Raw genomic sequence first — 16,940 nt, 5'->3', positions numbered from 1 at the left:
GCTGTATCCCGGGATTCCCCAGCTGATGTAATTCAGGTGTTGGTGCTCCTCGAATTGGTGATGTTTTTCTATTTCCTCTTCTATCTATATTAATATTGCTATAATTATATTAGTATTAGGCTATATTAATTATTTCTGCTGTAGCTCTAAACTGTTCATGCATTCGCCTTTTCTGTAAATCAATAAAATATCCAGCTTCTTCTTCTCAAATGTGTCTTATTGTAGGTGCGTATCTGAACCATAAATTTCCTTAATCATACATAATTGGACGAATCTGAACCCCTTTTGAAATCACAATACAACCAACTAACCAACCACTGGTTTCTTTCAAGACTCAGCTCAATTCCTACTTTATGCAATAGGTCTTTCTAGGTCCCAGAAGGTTCTAGTGACTTCCCCTCTCAGATTACCTTCCATCTAGTCTGCATATCTTGTATGTGCCTAATTCTTTCTATGTTGTCTCCCCTGTTGTAACATTTGTGTGTGTGTGTGTGTGTGTGTATACATATACGACACAGAAAAAGAACACATTTATATTTTTATGGTTTATAATATTTTCCTCATATACTTATTAGGTAGATGGCATAAACATCATAATCTCCATTTTATAGATGAGGAAACTAAATCTCTGAGCATACTTCTAGTAAGGATTTGTATGTAGACTTGAATCCAAATACAGTGCTCTTTCCATTATATCACAGAATGTAAAGAAGAGGAGAGTAGTCAATGATAAGGTGGGGCTTTAAGAACATAGGATTTAGAACTGGGAGGGATCTTTGAAATGATTTATTCATTTTACTTGATAATGACTACAACATGAGTCAATGGTTTGATGTGGTTTTGAGTTATCTTTGACTCTTTCCTTTTCCTTGTCTTCAACATCCAGTAGATTATGAAGTCCTGTTGCTTCCATTCTGTCATCTTTCATATGGGGTGCATGCAAGGAGGACTAGCACTTCAGCATGAGGGCTTGCCAAGTCCAGCAGCCACACTCCAATAAAACCATCTTGGCAGATGGATCAAACCAGATTGAGAATAACCAACAAACTTCATAACTCTCAGTGAATTAGGGAGATGCCTATCCCAAGCATGGGAAGACTTCCCTGGTGAAATGGGTAGATGAGAACAACTTGTTCCAAAAGCTATGAAAGTGATTGAAGCAGTAGCTGTGGAGTGCTTAGAGCTTGGTCAGATGTCAAAGATGCCAAGGTCATCCGTTGCATCCTTGGCCATCGCCAGTCATCTTGACTTTTCTCATGCCTTGATGACTCTTAAAGAGGAGTAAGTCTACCAATGTTGCACAATTCTGCTTCACTTAAACCCACTTCTGATGTCATTACCCCTTCTCAAAAAAAAACAAACTATAATCTATCACATATATTCTCTCCTGAACTGCTGCCCCCCAGTACAGATATTCTCACTAGCACTCGCCTGATTATAGAAGTACACCATGTCACATCCTTCATTGCCAGAGTAACCTTTTTATGTATGGAGATGTAGTTATATCATTATTCAACTCAAAAATCTCTAATTGATAATTCCTTCTTAACTAGTAAAGCCCCAACTCCTTTATTTGTTATTTAAGTCCCTCTGCAATCTAAAATAACCCTGCCTTCCCAAATTTATTTCATCTCATGGGAACCTTGGGGAAAAGCAGCTACTCCATTATGGAGTTCATGATAGAGAAGAGGAGGAAGGATGTGTATAATCTGACTCACACTCTTAATTTAGGGAGATGAAGTTTCAAAGGATTTAGAGTAAGAATGGAGAGGATTCAGAAGCCTAATGTTCTCAAGGTAAGCTGACCCAAGAGCACTGTGAAATTCTCAAGAACAAAATTCTGAAGACATAAGCAAAAATTATTTTGATGAAGAGCTCCTTATAGAAACCAAGGTGACTAACAGGTCGGCTCAGTCCAACTTAGATTTTTAAAAGACTTGGATAGAAGATAAAAGCAAGCACAGATGATATAACAAACAAACAAACAAAAAGCAATAGTCCTTTAAGAATAATGTCAGCAGTGCTAAAGACAACAATATGTTAAGGCTGAAGATGAATCCTAAGAATAAAAAGTATTGTTTTAACGATGGTGATTGTATGAGTAGAATGAGAAATACGATAGGGATACTTCTCAGGCTGTATGACGGGAATGGACAATAGTCCCCTCAAGCCTTACATTGTTTCTTTTGTCTATTCCAAGAAAAATGATCTTTAAATATTGAAAAGTAGAAGAAAATAGGGTTGACAGAATTGAGACCAATGATGTGAAATGATATTTTAATAATGATAATAATTTATTAATAATTCTAAGTAGCAGTACTAGTTTGTTATCTCTTTACTTATCATTGGACTCCACTCCTCATCATCCTTTTTTTCCCTTGTAGACACTTAATAAATTAATTTTTGACTGACATTACCCTTCACAATACACCGCTTATCTGTTCTCAAAGATTTCAAGTTACCAGGTCTGAAAGAAATACACCTTAAGATACTCAAGGAACTAATAAATGTGATTGCTGAGCCACTGTTAGCAAGCTCTTAAATTTCATGAATAACGGCAAAGGCCCCAAATGATGGGAGAGGGCCAATGTTTAATAAAAAAAAAAAAAAAAAAAGGAAGGACAAAAGAAAATGGAGTATGCAAATTACAGGCCAAAGAGTCAATATTTTATTTCTGGTAAAATCCTAGAGCACAATAAAAATCCTAGATTAAAATTCCTAAGTAAAATCCTAGACCTCTGAGGTCCTTTCAAATCTAGGATTCTGCAATTCTGTTAAGGAAGTGTGGTTTGTGAGTGTTAAGACAGGAAAATAGCGATAAATAAAAGCCAGTATGCCTTCATCAAGAACAGGTCATGCCAGATTAACCTCATTTCTTCCTTTCTTTTTTTGGACAGGGTAGTTAGGCTGGTTGATAAGCATAATGCTGTAGTCATAATATATTTAGATTTCAAGATAGCATTTTTTGGGGGGTGGGAAAGTCTGCCTGATCCAGGCAGCAATCAGAAATAGACTTTCCAAGTGAAAAAGATTGTATGCACCATTTCCAAACAACCATTTCAAATGATGAAAGAAGATATTTGCCCAGAGGCAATGCCTTTTCTTCCTTGTGTTTCAGCCAAAGAGAATCCTAGAGAATCCACAACTCACAGTGTAATAACCCTACTAGCCACTCTGGGCCTTCTACAAATTCAGATTTAGGAAGGCAACACTACAGTTATGATAAAAGTTATCATTTCATGCAGTTGAGAAGCACAGGTGTAGGGGCAGATGAATCAGTGGTTCACAGAAGAGCCAGCACCGTTCAACCAATGACTGGACTAAATTATGATCCTCTTGTGAAACTAGCAAATATGTAAGAATTTTCTTGGAAAGTAGGAATTGCTTTGTACTTTAAATTTGTATCCCCAGAGTTCATTGCAATATCTGGCACATACTGGAAGCTTATTAAATGCTTATTGATTGATTAATGATTGATACAATTTCCCAGAGAAGAGAGATTTCTATTGTAAACCAGGTAGTAGAGTTGTAAATTATGTCAGAGCAACCAGGGCTTTATTTCTGGGTGCCAATATCCAAGGGATTTCTTCCTCAAGACTATACCCAGACCACTGGCCCTGCATCATTTAGCAAAAGCTAAACCACCCTAAACCACTCTCACATGGCCTGCTTTCCCCTAATTCCTTCCTCATTGTCTACTGATACCCTCCTACCTCCTTCAATTAATTGAGTTGTATCAGGATTCATTGACTGTGCTAAAATAGGGCAAGTGGGGAGTGGAAGGCAGTCTATAATCAAACTCTTCGAGAGATGGGACAACTATACAACCCCTGATTCTATCAACATCTGACCCTGGGTAGACTATACTTTGAATGCCCTGGGAACTACTGAATTTGCCCCTTGTTCCAGAATTCCTAGTTACAATTTTATAAGACAAGACCTTCTTCATTTAAAACTGACAAGGGCAGAATACTAGTGAACAGCATTGATGTTCCTTTTCTCTTCTCATTCTTCTCTCCTGATGTACAGAACATAATTTAATTTGACACACTAGAGTCAGACACAAAAAGATGAGTTTTAGTCAACTCCACTTGTCACATGCTGTACAACTTAATGACTCTCCATACCTTAGATATTCCAACTGGAAATTAGAAATAATAGTTTTCCTTCCCTATTTCATAGAGATGATGTTTATATTAAAGAGGATGGCAGTAAGCTGAGGGTGTGATTGAGAGGAACTCTAAGAAGAAATTTTTAATTTTGTCCTTATGTTATGAAAAAAAGCATCTTATTGCTAAGCATGGGAAAAAAAATTGTCCCTGCTCTCAAGAACCTTATAATCTACAGCAGGCATTATTAATCTAGGTCTGTTAATTGATTTAAAAATACAGATACAGAATAGAGAAAAGAAACAAAACATGTTATAAACTTAAATATTAGAATTAAAACACAAAGTAAGAAAGGGGGGGAAAGCATGTCATGTGCCTAGCAGAACATAAAAGAGGATTCAAAATATGTAACAATAGATTTTCATTTCAAGAAAGCCCAGATAATAAATACTACACATTGTGTTGAGAGCTTTCCCTTTTCTTTGCTTCCTTGTAAGTTTTCTTTTGTTCTCTGCTGTGCACTTTTTTACTTTGTTCTTTAAAAATATTTTTGTAACTATATTTCAAATTCTCCTTTGTGATCCTATGTATTTTATTTTATGCATTTAAAAACATTATTCTGAGAAGTCTGACTTCACCAAACTGCAAAGGGATCCTGAACACATGCAAAAAGGGTTTAAGATCCCCTAATCTAAGTGATGGAAGTGGATATAACATATATACAAATAAGTATGTTTGTATGTATGTTCATCCTTCGCTGCCGAAGAAGAACATGCCATCAGAGAAATAATGACACGACTTGCACTTGACTTTTGTTTTGAGTGAGGGAGGGCTGTGCAGGTCACCAGCCTCACTTCTCCTCCAGAGCCATCTGAATCCAGTGACCAGATATTCATCAGGATGACTGGAGATGACCCAGGATGAGGTAACTGGGGATAAGTGACTTGCCCAAGGTCACACTGCTAATGAGTGTCAAGTGTCTGAGGTGAGATTGGACTCAGGTCCTCCTAACTCCTGCACCGGTGCTCTATCCACTGCACCACCTAGCTGCCCCAGAGGTCTGAAACAAGTCAGAATAGAAAGGTATTGTGGCACATCTGATAGAAAGCCTGCCTCAGAAGCACAGGTGGATTCAAGGCTTGCCTCTTGCTACATATAGGCTCTGTGACCCTAAGTAATTTTTTAGTGTCTAGGGTAATTCCGTAGACTTAAAATTGCAGAGGACATGTGTGATGGCACACTTCTATAATTCCTGCTAATGGTAGGGCTGGGGCTAATGGATTTCTTCAGTTCAGGAATTCTGAACTCTGATAGGACTAGAGCTAATGAGGCATCAGCAGTAACATGGTGAACTCCCAGGAGCAAGGGGTCACCAAGATGTATAAGGAGTGAACTGGTACAGGTTGGAAGGGAAGTGAGTTGAACCTTCCATGCTCATCAGTTATGGGATCAGGCCCAAGACTGGCTACTACACTTTCAGCCTGAACAAGATAAGAGTGAGAAACCCATTCTTGTTGATAGATATTAGATAGATAGATAGATGATAGATAGATAGGCAGACAAAAGCAAATATATAAATGAATAAATAAAAATTGCAAAGAAAAGTATTGTCTTATATTGGTAGAAGTTCCATATCAAGATCTCTTTACACTGATGGAATAACAGGTCCGATTAAAAAAAAAAAGTCAGAATGTGGTAAAGGCAAGGGAAAAAAATAATATCTGAGGTAGGAGAGAACACTTTCAACTGGAGAGATCAGGGAAATCTTCATGAAGGAAGTGGCACATGAAACAAGAAAAGGATTTCTATGCATGAAAATTAAGGGATTATGTTTGCAGATGAAATAGATGAAAAAGCTCATAATCCAGTTTTAGGCTGACTTCCAGCAATAAAAGGACTGACTATGGATGCAAAAGAAAATTAGTACTGGCAGTTGAATCAAGCTGTGGAGAAAAGTAAACCTAGAACACCTAGCTGAGATTTGACTCACAGAGGTGCTGATCCCAGGAGGAAGAAAAGACATCAGGTCAGTACAGTATTGGATGCGTTTGCCTTGGCTATATATGTTCCTATATCTATGTCACACTATCAAAGCACTTTAAATGTGTACCCACCCTTGACACCATTTGTTTAATGATAGAGTATACCCTGGGTTTATTGTAGACCTAATGTTCTTACCAAGCCACCTATGCCTTTGCTTTAAGCTAATTGTGTTTACCCATTACTTCCACTAAAAATAAGCACATTGGTGGGCTCCAGCTATAATTTAGGAGTGCAGACCCACAAAATTCCATTAATCTGAAGTAGCAGCCACCTCCCAGGGAGCACAACCTAACAAACAATGGCAATGAATTAAAAAGATATATAGGGAGAGTTTAGAAATAATAGTTCCTAAGAAAAATATTTTGAAACTGTTGAGGAAGCAATAGAAAGAATAAAGCCTAGAATCAGGGAATGAGAAAAATACTGTATGAACTGGAGTCAAAAATTGGTTTTGAAAATACATTTGATAATTGGAGGAGCTTCAGGAAAGTAAGTCAAATATACACTGTTGGTGGCTTGATCCAACTATTCTAGAAAGCAACGTGAAACTATGTTCAAAAAGTCACACATATTATATATTTATATTTGTATATTTTTTTTCATGTTTCCAATACCAACTTCATTAAGGGTCAGGGGAAGATGGTGGTGGTGGAGAGAGGAGAGGGAGCCATCAAATCAGGAGGACGGTGGGTAATGGAGAAAAGAATCAGAATTGTGAGAGAAGGGACTTGTGAGCGATGGGGAGAAAACATTTCAGTCGAAGGGCTTATCGCCAATGGTGGGGGTAATACTGGAACCAAAGGAATCATGAGTAAGACGAAAAATACCATGATGGGGGGGGGTGGGGTTGGGGCAGCTATAGATAAGGGAGGGAAAGCATGGGAAAGGGGGGGGGGGGGTCGTGAATAATTGGGGAGTGGGAACAGGATCTGTCCTAGGTCTTGCGTGTAATTGGGAGGGCGTGGGATGGGCGGCAGCTCCAGAAGGTAACGAGCGGGCAGGAGGGGTCCTGCTGTCGAGGGTCCAGCTCCAAGTCACTCATCCGCTGCCTCTGAGAGGCGGGGTCGGCGCGCTCTGTCAGCTTGGGGGGCCCTGTTCTCCAGTGCCGACAAAGCCAGCAGGACTTGGGCAGCGTAGTAGGTGACCCTGATGAGCAGGCGGCCTGAAGGCAGGGGCCGCACGAAAGTGTCCCAGGCCAGGAGGGCGTTGGAGATGCTAAGTAACAAACCGCCAAATGCCGCATTTCTGCCTCGGACCAGCGCCCGCCACAGCATCAGAGCCAGGGTAATCTCGTAGAGGATCACAGGAAGATTCAGGCAAGGAGGAAGGTGAGAATGAAGGAGCCCAAAGTAGAGGAGGAAGATGACTGCCACCGATTCCAGATAGATCTGGCGGATGGGGAACCAGCCCATGGCCCGGAGATAGAAGAGATGAGCGAAGGCAAAGGCCACCAAGCCAAAGAAGAACTGTTTGGGCCAGGTGGTCATAATGTCTCCCAGGATGGAGCAGAGGAGACCCAGCCAGATGAATTGGCCATAGGGCCCGGCTGGGGCACTGTTGCGGACAAACAGAGCCAGACAGAGGACGGGGAGGCATTTGGCCAGGGCGGAGGTCCAGTTGGGCTCCTCTGAGGGCAGACAGAGGAAGAAGTAGAGGGCACAGGAGACAAAGAAAGGCACCAGCCTCCGTATGAGCAGATGTTTTGGAATGTGCCACCTCTCAGGTTCTCTTCCACCAGCCTCCATGTTTGTATGCTTATCCAGGCATCCTGAGAATTCTGCCACCTCACAATCAAAGCTGGGTTCTAATGCTCATGGGTACAGGCTGTAATCACTGGAACCATATATATGTATATATTGAAGTGGGGGGGGTGTAAGTACCTCAAAAATGGAGGGGGTGTGTGGTATTTCCCATGTAACTAAAATATTCATGGCAGTACTTTTTATGTTAGCAAAAAAACAAAAGACAAAGTGAAAACCCATCTGTTTGAGCCTGGCTAAGCAAACTGTGGTGCACAACTGTAATGGGATATAGCAAGGTAAGAAATGACAAATATGAAGAATTCAAAGAATTGGAAGAAACGTGTGAATTGATGTATAATGAAGTAAGCAGACCCAGAAAAAGAGTAGATACAATAACAATATAAATGGAAAGAAAAAAAGAAACTGAATACAGGGCAATTAAAACAACCAAGGACAAGAATTGAGGAAATATCCATACACACTACTTCTTTACAGAGATGAAGAAGGAGGGATGTGGAATATTGTAAAGACTGTCAAAAACAACTAACTGACATATTGATTAGTCTTATGTCATTTCTTTATATCTTTCATACTCTTTCTTTTTTAGTCTGTTGAATGGGATGGTTTTCTGGGTAGCAAAAGGAGAAGGGATTTATTTAGAATTGAAGGTGATGTCAAAACATAAGATATCAATTTTGAAAGATCAAAAATACATCTCATTTATGTAGATAACCATCTTTTTAATCATATTGCCTGATGACCTTTGCTTCAGGAGTCACTGCAGAAATATCTAATACTAAAGACCCTGATGATGGAGTACATCAGTGCTTCATATGATCTTCTTGGTTAGGGAATTTGTTAGCATATTTTCCTTATTAGCCATTAAGTGATTTATTGACACCTGGGCAACTTGGCTTTTAAAGGGACAATGACATCATGACTGTTAAGAATCAATCAGATATAAAAGCCCCATTTCTAAAATATAGAGAGGAATTGAGTCAGATTTTTAAGAATACAAGTCATTCCCCAATTGATAAATGGTCAAAGGTTATGAAGAGGTAGTTTTCAGATGAAGAAATTAAAGCTGTCTATAGTCATGAAAAAATGCTCTAAATCACTATTGATTAGAGAAATGCAAGTTAAAAGATCATCAGGCAACACTTTTCTGTATTTCCTTTCAGCTCTTCCATGGTGAGAAACTAGGACAGGTTTGTAATTTGTAATTAATTTCAATTTTTTTTTCCAGGAATGCTTGCCTATCTTTAGGGTCTCTGCTATATCCTTAATTCCAGACAAATTGTGCTGGACTTGAATGTACTGTTAGAATTTCCCCTAAGTATACGATGTTACTGCTAGAGCAAAATCATGTTTTTGTCTCTTTTGTTTCAGTAGAGATCATTCAAAAGATCCTGGTAGCACTGCTTTGAACAGGTTGGGTGGAGAAACATGAATGCTGCCTTGAACATATTACCTGTTGAGGGCAATTATGAAATGAATAAGAATGTGTGCAGTGATGTGTCTACGGACACACATATGGACCTAGGTTTGTATGTTTCCATATTTGCAAAATAAGCTAATAACGCCTGTAGTCCCTACCTCATAGTGTTGTAGGGACCAAATCAGATAACATAAACTGTTTTACAAATCTTGCAGAATTATGTAAATGTGAGCTACGATAATACTTGCCCATGAGTTTCATTAGGGTGGGAACCGTGTTTCCATGAACTTTATATTGTCCCCAGCATTGTAACCCATTAGGTATTTAAATGTTTAAAGAATCAAAGTAGTTTAAAGAAACAACTCTGAATAGGGAAATTTCCATACTTAACAGGTTTCGGTAGCTAATAAATCATTGGAGATTAGAATTCTTTCTATGTCCTCTTTGGTCTAATCTCTCTCTTCTCTGTTCTCCCATACTGAATCAATTAAATCAGTCAATAAGCACCATTAAATTCAACATTCGGTTAAATGTTGTGGCTACAAAGAAAGGCACGTGCACACACACACGCACACACATACACGCATACATACATGCACACATACATACACACACGCACATACACACATACACACATACATACACACACACATACATACACACACATACACATGCACGCACGCACACACACATACATACACGCATACATACATGCACACATACATACACACACGCACATACATACACACACATATACATACACACACATACACATGCACGCACGCACACACACATACATACACACAAAATCCCTGCTTTCAAGGAACAGATATTCTAAGGGAAGAGATTAAATGCTAATATTTAGTAATGTACAAAATATATACCGAGTAATTTAAACAGAAAGAGAAATCCATTAGTACTAGGGATGACGAAGAAAGGCCTCATGTAGAAGGTAGGATTTGAGCTTCCTGAGGCAAAGATAAGAAGGCAGAGTATTTGGGGACACTCAGCAAGGCAAGTCATAAGGTAGTGAGATGGGAAAAGGAATGTTGTATTCTAATTAAGGAATTAGAAGCAGGCCATCATAGCTGGATCCTAGAGTGGATCAGAATAAGGTATGAAAAGACTGGAAAGGAAAAAAAAGGCAAGGTTGGGAAGAACTCTAAGTGCTGATCAGAGCACGCCATATTTGATTCTGGGAGTAATAAGGAGCCATTAGTACTCCTTGAGAAGGATGACATAGATCTATGCTTTCAAAAAAATCAATCGGAAGCTAAATGAAGGATGAATTAGAGAAAAGAATATATGAGCTTAGATAAGAGAATATATATGAGAGATTGTGAAAGTAGAAATGACAGTTCTTGGCATTGTTTTATGTGGAGGTAAATGAGAGGGAAGAGTTGATGTGATCACCAGGTAAGCTTGTTATTCTTCTAATAACATCATTCGTAGGAGATAATGGGTGATATCTTGACTTGCACATAAATTGGGTTTAGTGGAGGCAGAATTGTGCAAAGTCTTCAACTTCACTCTTTCTTCCAGAGTCATTGAAACCCCATGCCACGATAAATGTCAAGATGACTGGCGATGGCCAGAATGCAGTGGTAGGCCTTGGTATCTTTCATGTCTGACCAGTTTCTAAGTTCTCCACAGCACCTGCTTCAGTCACTTTTATTGGAACAAGGTGTTCTCATCCAACCATTTCACTAGAGGAAGTCTTCACATGCTTGGGGTAGACATCCCCCAAACCTTCAAAATGGTTTAGCCCATCTGCTGAGAAGGTTTTACTGGGAGGTAGCCATTGCATATGCTACATCTTCTTGGAGCCACAGGTGAGAGTTGGGAGACAGGTGGACACCAAAGGTAAATGAGCAGCTCTGAAAAGTGCTCAACAAACCCTGAGACCAGAGGTGCTGGTCCTTCCTGAACCCTCCATATACCTCACCAGGTATACAATCAAAAGAAAGTATATAATCAAAAAAGAAAGGAACCAAGGACAGACTTGTGAGAAATATTCATAATTAGGGAACATGAAAGGGAAGAATAAATAATCAATGGTAACTGATAGTCAGATCGTGTGAGAACTTAAGGATGGAGAAGACATGGGCATATTTGTAGGAAGCAGAGAAGTAGCCTATAGATTTGGAAAGAATAAGGATAAGAGAGTGAGGATGATAGTGGGAGCAATATTATGGAGAAGCCAGGAAGAGGAAAGATCAAGGGCCCAGGGAGAAGGCTTTGCTTAGGCAAGGTGAAAAGACTTTAGAAAAAGACAGGCTTTAGGATTTGTTTGGATTATTTGCTATGGAGAGTAGGACAGCAAAGTGATTAAGGAAACTGATTAGCAAACTGAAATGATTGTGTCTTGGTCCAGTGAGGGCCCAGGTGAGATTATGTAATAAATTTGTGGAAGATCCAATCAGAATGGTTTCTTGATCTCCTCCAGTTCCATTCAGCAATACATGATTAGGAGTGAAGGAGGTAGATGGTGGGAGCAATCCAAGGTTAGGACTTGGCTGGAAATAATCAGCATAGAACATGGGGGCAATGGATGTAAATTTAATGGTTATAGTAGAGTTTAACTGATTCACCAAGCAGTTGATATAGGAAAGGGAAGGGAAACTGAGAGTTGGAGGGAATGGAGGTCATGACAAGGAAAAACAGGGGTATGGGTTGTAAGGGACAGGGAAAAGATGAAATGATGAAAGATGATGATTAGATAAAGGAATTTTGGAGTTCATTAATGTGAAAGTGGAACACTTTGTGGATAATAACAAAGTCAAGAATGTGACTGTGTAGCTGAGGTAGGGAAATAGGTAGTACAATTGAGGAACTGAGAGGTTAGGGTATCTGACAGGTATTGGGAGAAGAGAAGAACATAAGTCAGGCACACGAACTCATTGAGGGAAAAAGGAGAATATCCTAGGGGGTCAGGATTTGGATTGGGTGATAAATTTGGATAGTGGAACCCCAAAGAAGGAGTGGTACTTTGTGAAATGGTATAGGGTAGCCTGTCCTGGAAGTAGCAATGGGGAGCAAAGAGTCTTCCAATTCTTCCATCATGACCAAGGAATTTGAGGGGAGGCTCTGAGAGATAGTATGTAGACAACATTGGAAAGGGTGGGAGGGAGCCATTTTCAATGAGAGTTAGAAGATAGAAGGAGAAAGGTATACATATAATCTGATTGGGGCAGAGCTAATTGAACTTTGTCCAGAACCACCCATCATCCTATATTGCACCCAGTCCATCTAGATAACTTCTAGAAAAGTTTCCAAGTGCTTACTTCCTTTAAGGTACCATGGGAATGTTGATTGTTCCAGAACTATCCTTTGCCAAGATATACTCTCCTCAACAGGCAATTTCCCTCCTAGAATATTGCGTGAATGTATTTCCAACCAAAGTGCTTAGATATTCCCAATCCATTTGACTCTTGCTTCAGTTTACTTTTCTTCCAGGGAACATATCTATGCAAAGCAGAAAGCTCTTTGAAAGGAGAAATTAACAGCTGGGAAAGACATTAGGATCTAAACCTCCTGCCCAGGATACCTGCTGTAAATCCTGCACTAAAATTAATTGTTATTTACATATAAATGGTATTTCCCTGTAGGAAAAGAAGTTGTTTATATAAAAAGGTGTGTGTGTGTGTGTGTGTGTGTGTGTGTGTGTGTTTAAGACAAAGTCACATAGTCTTGGCTCTCTGCTGGGATAGACTGCATCATATCCCTATTATTTAACTAAAAATTGACACACTTCCAAGGTTTGTTGTTGAAGATGATTCACTATTGAGCCATAATCCTAAAATCATAAGATATTTTATAACATACCAATGATTAGTCTGGAATCCAGGCCCTGCATAGAAATGAGAATAGATGTGGTAGTGGATGAAGTCTTATTAGCCAAATAACCTGTCATGAAAAAGGTAAAACAGACCACAAGTCTATTGTTGGTCAATGTGTTAAAAAGCTTATTGAAGGTTTCACATGGTGTTGTTCATCCTTTGCTTTTGAAAAGGACTAATAACATCACAAATAGTGGATAACGGACAGATGTCTTGACTTGCATCTGAACAGGATTTAAGTGAGGCAGAGTTGCACAAAGCTGTCAACCTCACTCTCTCTTTCAGAATCATCAAAGTCCAATGCCAAGACAAAAGTCAACAAAACCGGCAATGGCCCAGGATGCAGTAGGTGGATGACCTTAGCATCTTTGATGTCTGAATAAGCTTTAAGCACTCCACATTGCCTGCCTCAATCACCTTTGTGGCCGATGGAACAAATTGTTCTCATCTGTGCATTCCACTAGGGAAAGTGTTCACGTATTTAGGGTAGACGTAGACATCCCCCAATTCACCGATGGGTTTGAGACATGTTGTTACCCTCAACCTGATTTATCCTGCCTGCAGAGACAGCTTACAAGGGTGTGGCTGCTGAACATGCTACAGTTTCTTGGAGTTGTGAGAGTACAGTGCTGGGTGGACACCAAAGTTGGATAAGCAACCCTGAAAAAGGCTTAGCAAGTCCTCGTACCAGAGTTACTAGCTTTCTTGAACATCTCAAATACTTGAAACCCAAATGCAGCCATCAAAACAATGTTGTACGTTCTCTCTCTCTCTCTTTCTCTCTCTCTCTCTCTCTCTCTCTCTCTCTCTCTCTCTCTCTCTCATTACATTTTCAGTGTGAGCATTTACACTTTGGAAATCAGCAAATGCTATACATCAGAACTTGATTTACTGTTTGGTTGGTTGCCCAGACTTTAAAAAGTGATGGAGAAAGTGTTAATAATGCAGATTAAATTTACAAGTGTGTGCTGTATACTTTTTTTCTTTTTGGAGAACCTGTTGTTAAACATCTTACAATATGCTAGTGTATGTTTGAAACAGTAACATTTAAAACTGAGAGGTAAACATAGTGCAGAAGACAAGGCATGAGACTAAGAGTCCAAGAACCTGAGTTCAAATTCTGACTTTGCCTCTTACTATCTTTAAGTACTGACTTGGACAAGTCACAAACTCCCTGGGCCTCAGATTCCTTATGTGTAAATGAGTTACTAGAAGGCCTTTGAAGTCTCCTCTAGCTTTAGATCTAAGATCTTATGATCTTTAAAGTCTTTTTAAATCCTATGATCCTAGTGGCAGAAAATAAAACTGATCAGCCATGTTATACCTTTGTAGTATATCAGTGAAGTCCTTATTTCTCTCTAATAATGAAATTTCAAGAAGGTAATTAAATAATGATTTCTTAGAAGCTTGTGTTCACTTTCAAAGAAAATACAATTTTTCACACATACATCATACATGTATTAATCTCCTTTGCTGATTATCCATGTCCTTTTCATTAAACCTAGATGTCTTCTGAGACTCTGTACTTGGGCTCTTTTCACTGAATATTATCTTGGTGATCTCCTCAATTCCTATGGGTTTAATTATCAGATATAGATATACATGTCGATAAAGATACAAATGATCTAGATTTAGATATGGCTATACACATGTGGATATAAATATAGATCATATAGGTTCCCAAACCGGGCAATACCACCCCCTGCGAGGAACTGGAATAATCCAGGGGGCAGTAATAGCCTTGTGTGAAATTGGGGGGCATGGAATAAAAATAAAGGGGAAGGTGGAAGCATGGAGAAGAACATTTTGAAAAACCATTCATATATGTTTCATCTGTTGCGTAACCGCTAAGGTCATGATGATTACATTATTTTCCAAAAAGCACACAAAATATAAGTTATAACCAATCAGGGGTCAAGTCCTCCAACAGGTCTTAACAAGCAAATGTTGGTGGGCAAGAGTGACATGTATTGTTGGGAAGTCCAGCGTGCATTGGCTGGAATATGTGCATGTAATGACTTATTTACAATACAATATTATACCATTACATGATGCAATACTACATCATCAAAATTTCATTGCAGAAAACTTCCACAAATTTACAATAAATTATTAAACTTAAGATGTGTCATTTAAAAAAAATTATATTTTTTTGAAATGATGTAAATTAAAAAAAAACATTAAAGTGTTAAAAAAAAAAAAGTAGATTTCCAGGGGAATGCTGAGTAATTTTTTTTAAGGGGGCAATAGACTAGATAAGTTTGGGAACCTCTTCTCTAAATCAATACATCCAAAACAGAACTAATTATGCACATCACCCTTCCCCACCCCTTGTCAAACCCTTCTACCTTCTAAACTTCTCTATTATTACTGTCATTCTTTTAGTCACCTACACTCACCTCCTCAGTGTCATCTTTGATTCTTCACTCTTACTCACTCCACTTCTCCAATCTATTGTCATGTCTATATTTATATAGACTATATAACAGCAATATGTAATCACCTGAAGTAGTGGAGAAATCATGAGATTGATGGTCAAAGAACCTGTGTTCAAATTCTGGCTTTATCCCTTGCTTTATAAAAACTGACTTTGATAAATCACTACCTCCTTAGATTTCCCTTGGCAGTGGATAGAACACTGGACTTGGACTCAGAAAGACCTGAATTCAAATTTGGCCTCAGATACTTACTAGTTGTGTGACTCTAGGCAAGTCACTCAAACTCTTCCTCAGTTTCTTCAGCTGTAAAGTGTGTATCAATAGCACCTACCTAATAGGGTTGTTCTGATGGGGTACAGGCCCAGGCTGAGACCTTCACTCTTTCCCCAAAAGAATATGAGTCCCATTTATCCATAGGTCTTAGAAAACCCCACCTTGAACTGTCCTTGAATCTTCCCAGTTGATTTAACTTTTCATGCGCAAATATGTTACCCTTGACATAGGCTAGCCCTCCATTGTCTAGTACCTCTGAATCATCCCCAGTTACTTCCCACTCTTGATCCCATAAAAATCCCATTTTCTTGGTTCCTGGTATCTAACCTCTAGTCACCTCAGCTACTGGTCACGCCAATCTAGACACTCCCTAAACCCATTCTCTGGTTACACTAGACTACTTGGGCAGCCCTAGATCCCTTCCACAACCTTTCTGTATATAAGATCCATCTTGCCTCCATGAAAATGCTCAGATTCAATCTAGCTCAGATTCTATCTGGCCCACTTGTCAACACAAGTGTCATAAATGCTCAGATTTCTGAAGAGTTTGGCCAACATGGAGGATCTTAAATAAACTTTGCTTTTTTTGGTTAAAAGAAGGCTTGAGTCAAATACATTCAGGCAGGACCCAGTGTGTTGGTATTTGGGAATCCTGAGCACTCCTAAATCTCAACAGCTGTGAGGGTGAGATGAGATAATGTTTGTAAAGAACTTAGCACAACACATAGTAAGTACTTACTAAATGTTTGTTCCCATCATTTCTCCCTTATTTCCACTGATACCAACACAACTCTATTTATCTCCTCATAGTTTACCAGAACTATGTCAATAGCTTTCTAACTTATCTCTCATCTCAAGTCTTTCCCCATTCCAAACTGTGCTCCACTCAACAGCCAAGGCAATTTTTTCTAAAGCATAAATTTGATTCTAAAACCTTCTTGCTCGAGGACATATAGTGTCTCCCTATTTCCTCCAAGATCAAATATAAATTGCTTTGTTTTCCATTTTAACCTTCTCCCTTCCTACCTTTCCAGTCTTTACTCCTCTCCATACTCCCC

General features: G+C 39.1%; 1 protein-coding gene across 1 annotated transcript; it reads right to left on the bottom strand.

Moving 5' to 3' along the window:
* Positions 1-6,751: 6,751 nt before the first annotated feature.
* On the bottom strand, positions 6,752-8,310 carry LOC140509533 (lysoplasmalogenase TMEM86B-like). The gene has a single exon (XM_072617117.1). It carries the CDS (start codon positions 7,895-7,897, stop codon positions 7,187-7,189), a length of 711 nt encoding a protein of 236 aa, XP_072473218.1. The 5' UTR covers positions 7,898-8,310; the 3' UTR covers positions 6,752-7,186.
* Between the last annotated feature and the right edge of the window lie 8,630 nt (positions 8,311-16,940).

Source organism: Notamacropus eugenii, chromosome 1 (assembly GCF_028372415.1).
Source record: "Notamacropus eugenii isolate mMacEug1 chromosome 1, mMacEug1.pri_v2, whole genome shotgun sequence".
Taxonomy (NCBI): Eukaryota; Metazoa; Chordata; class Mammalia; order Diprotodontia; family Macropodidae; genus Notamacropus; species Notamacropus eugenii.
The sequence above is the reverse complement of the archived record's forward strand: the minus strand, read 5'-3'. Positions and strand labels throughout refer to the sequence as shown.

What these genes read in the sequence shown, in the direction of transcription:
- LOC140509533 (XM_072617117.1), bottom strand. Translation starts at nt 7,897, where the DNA reads ATGGAGGCTGGTGGAAGAGAACCTGAGAGGTGGCACATTCCAAAACAT.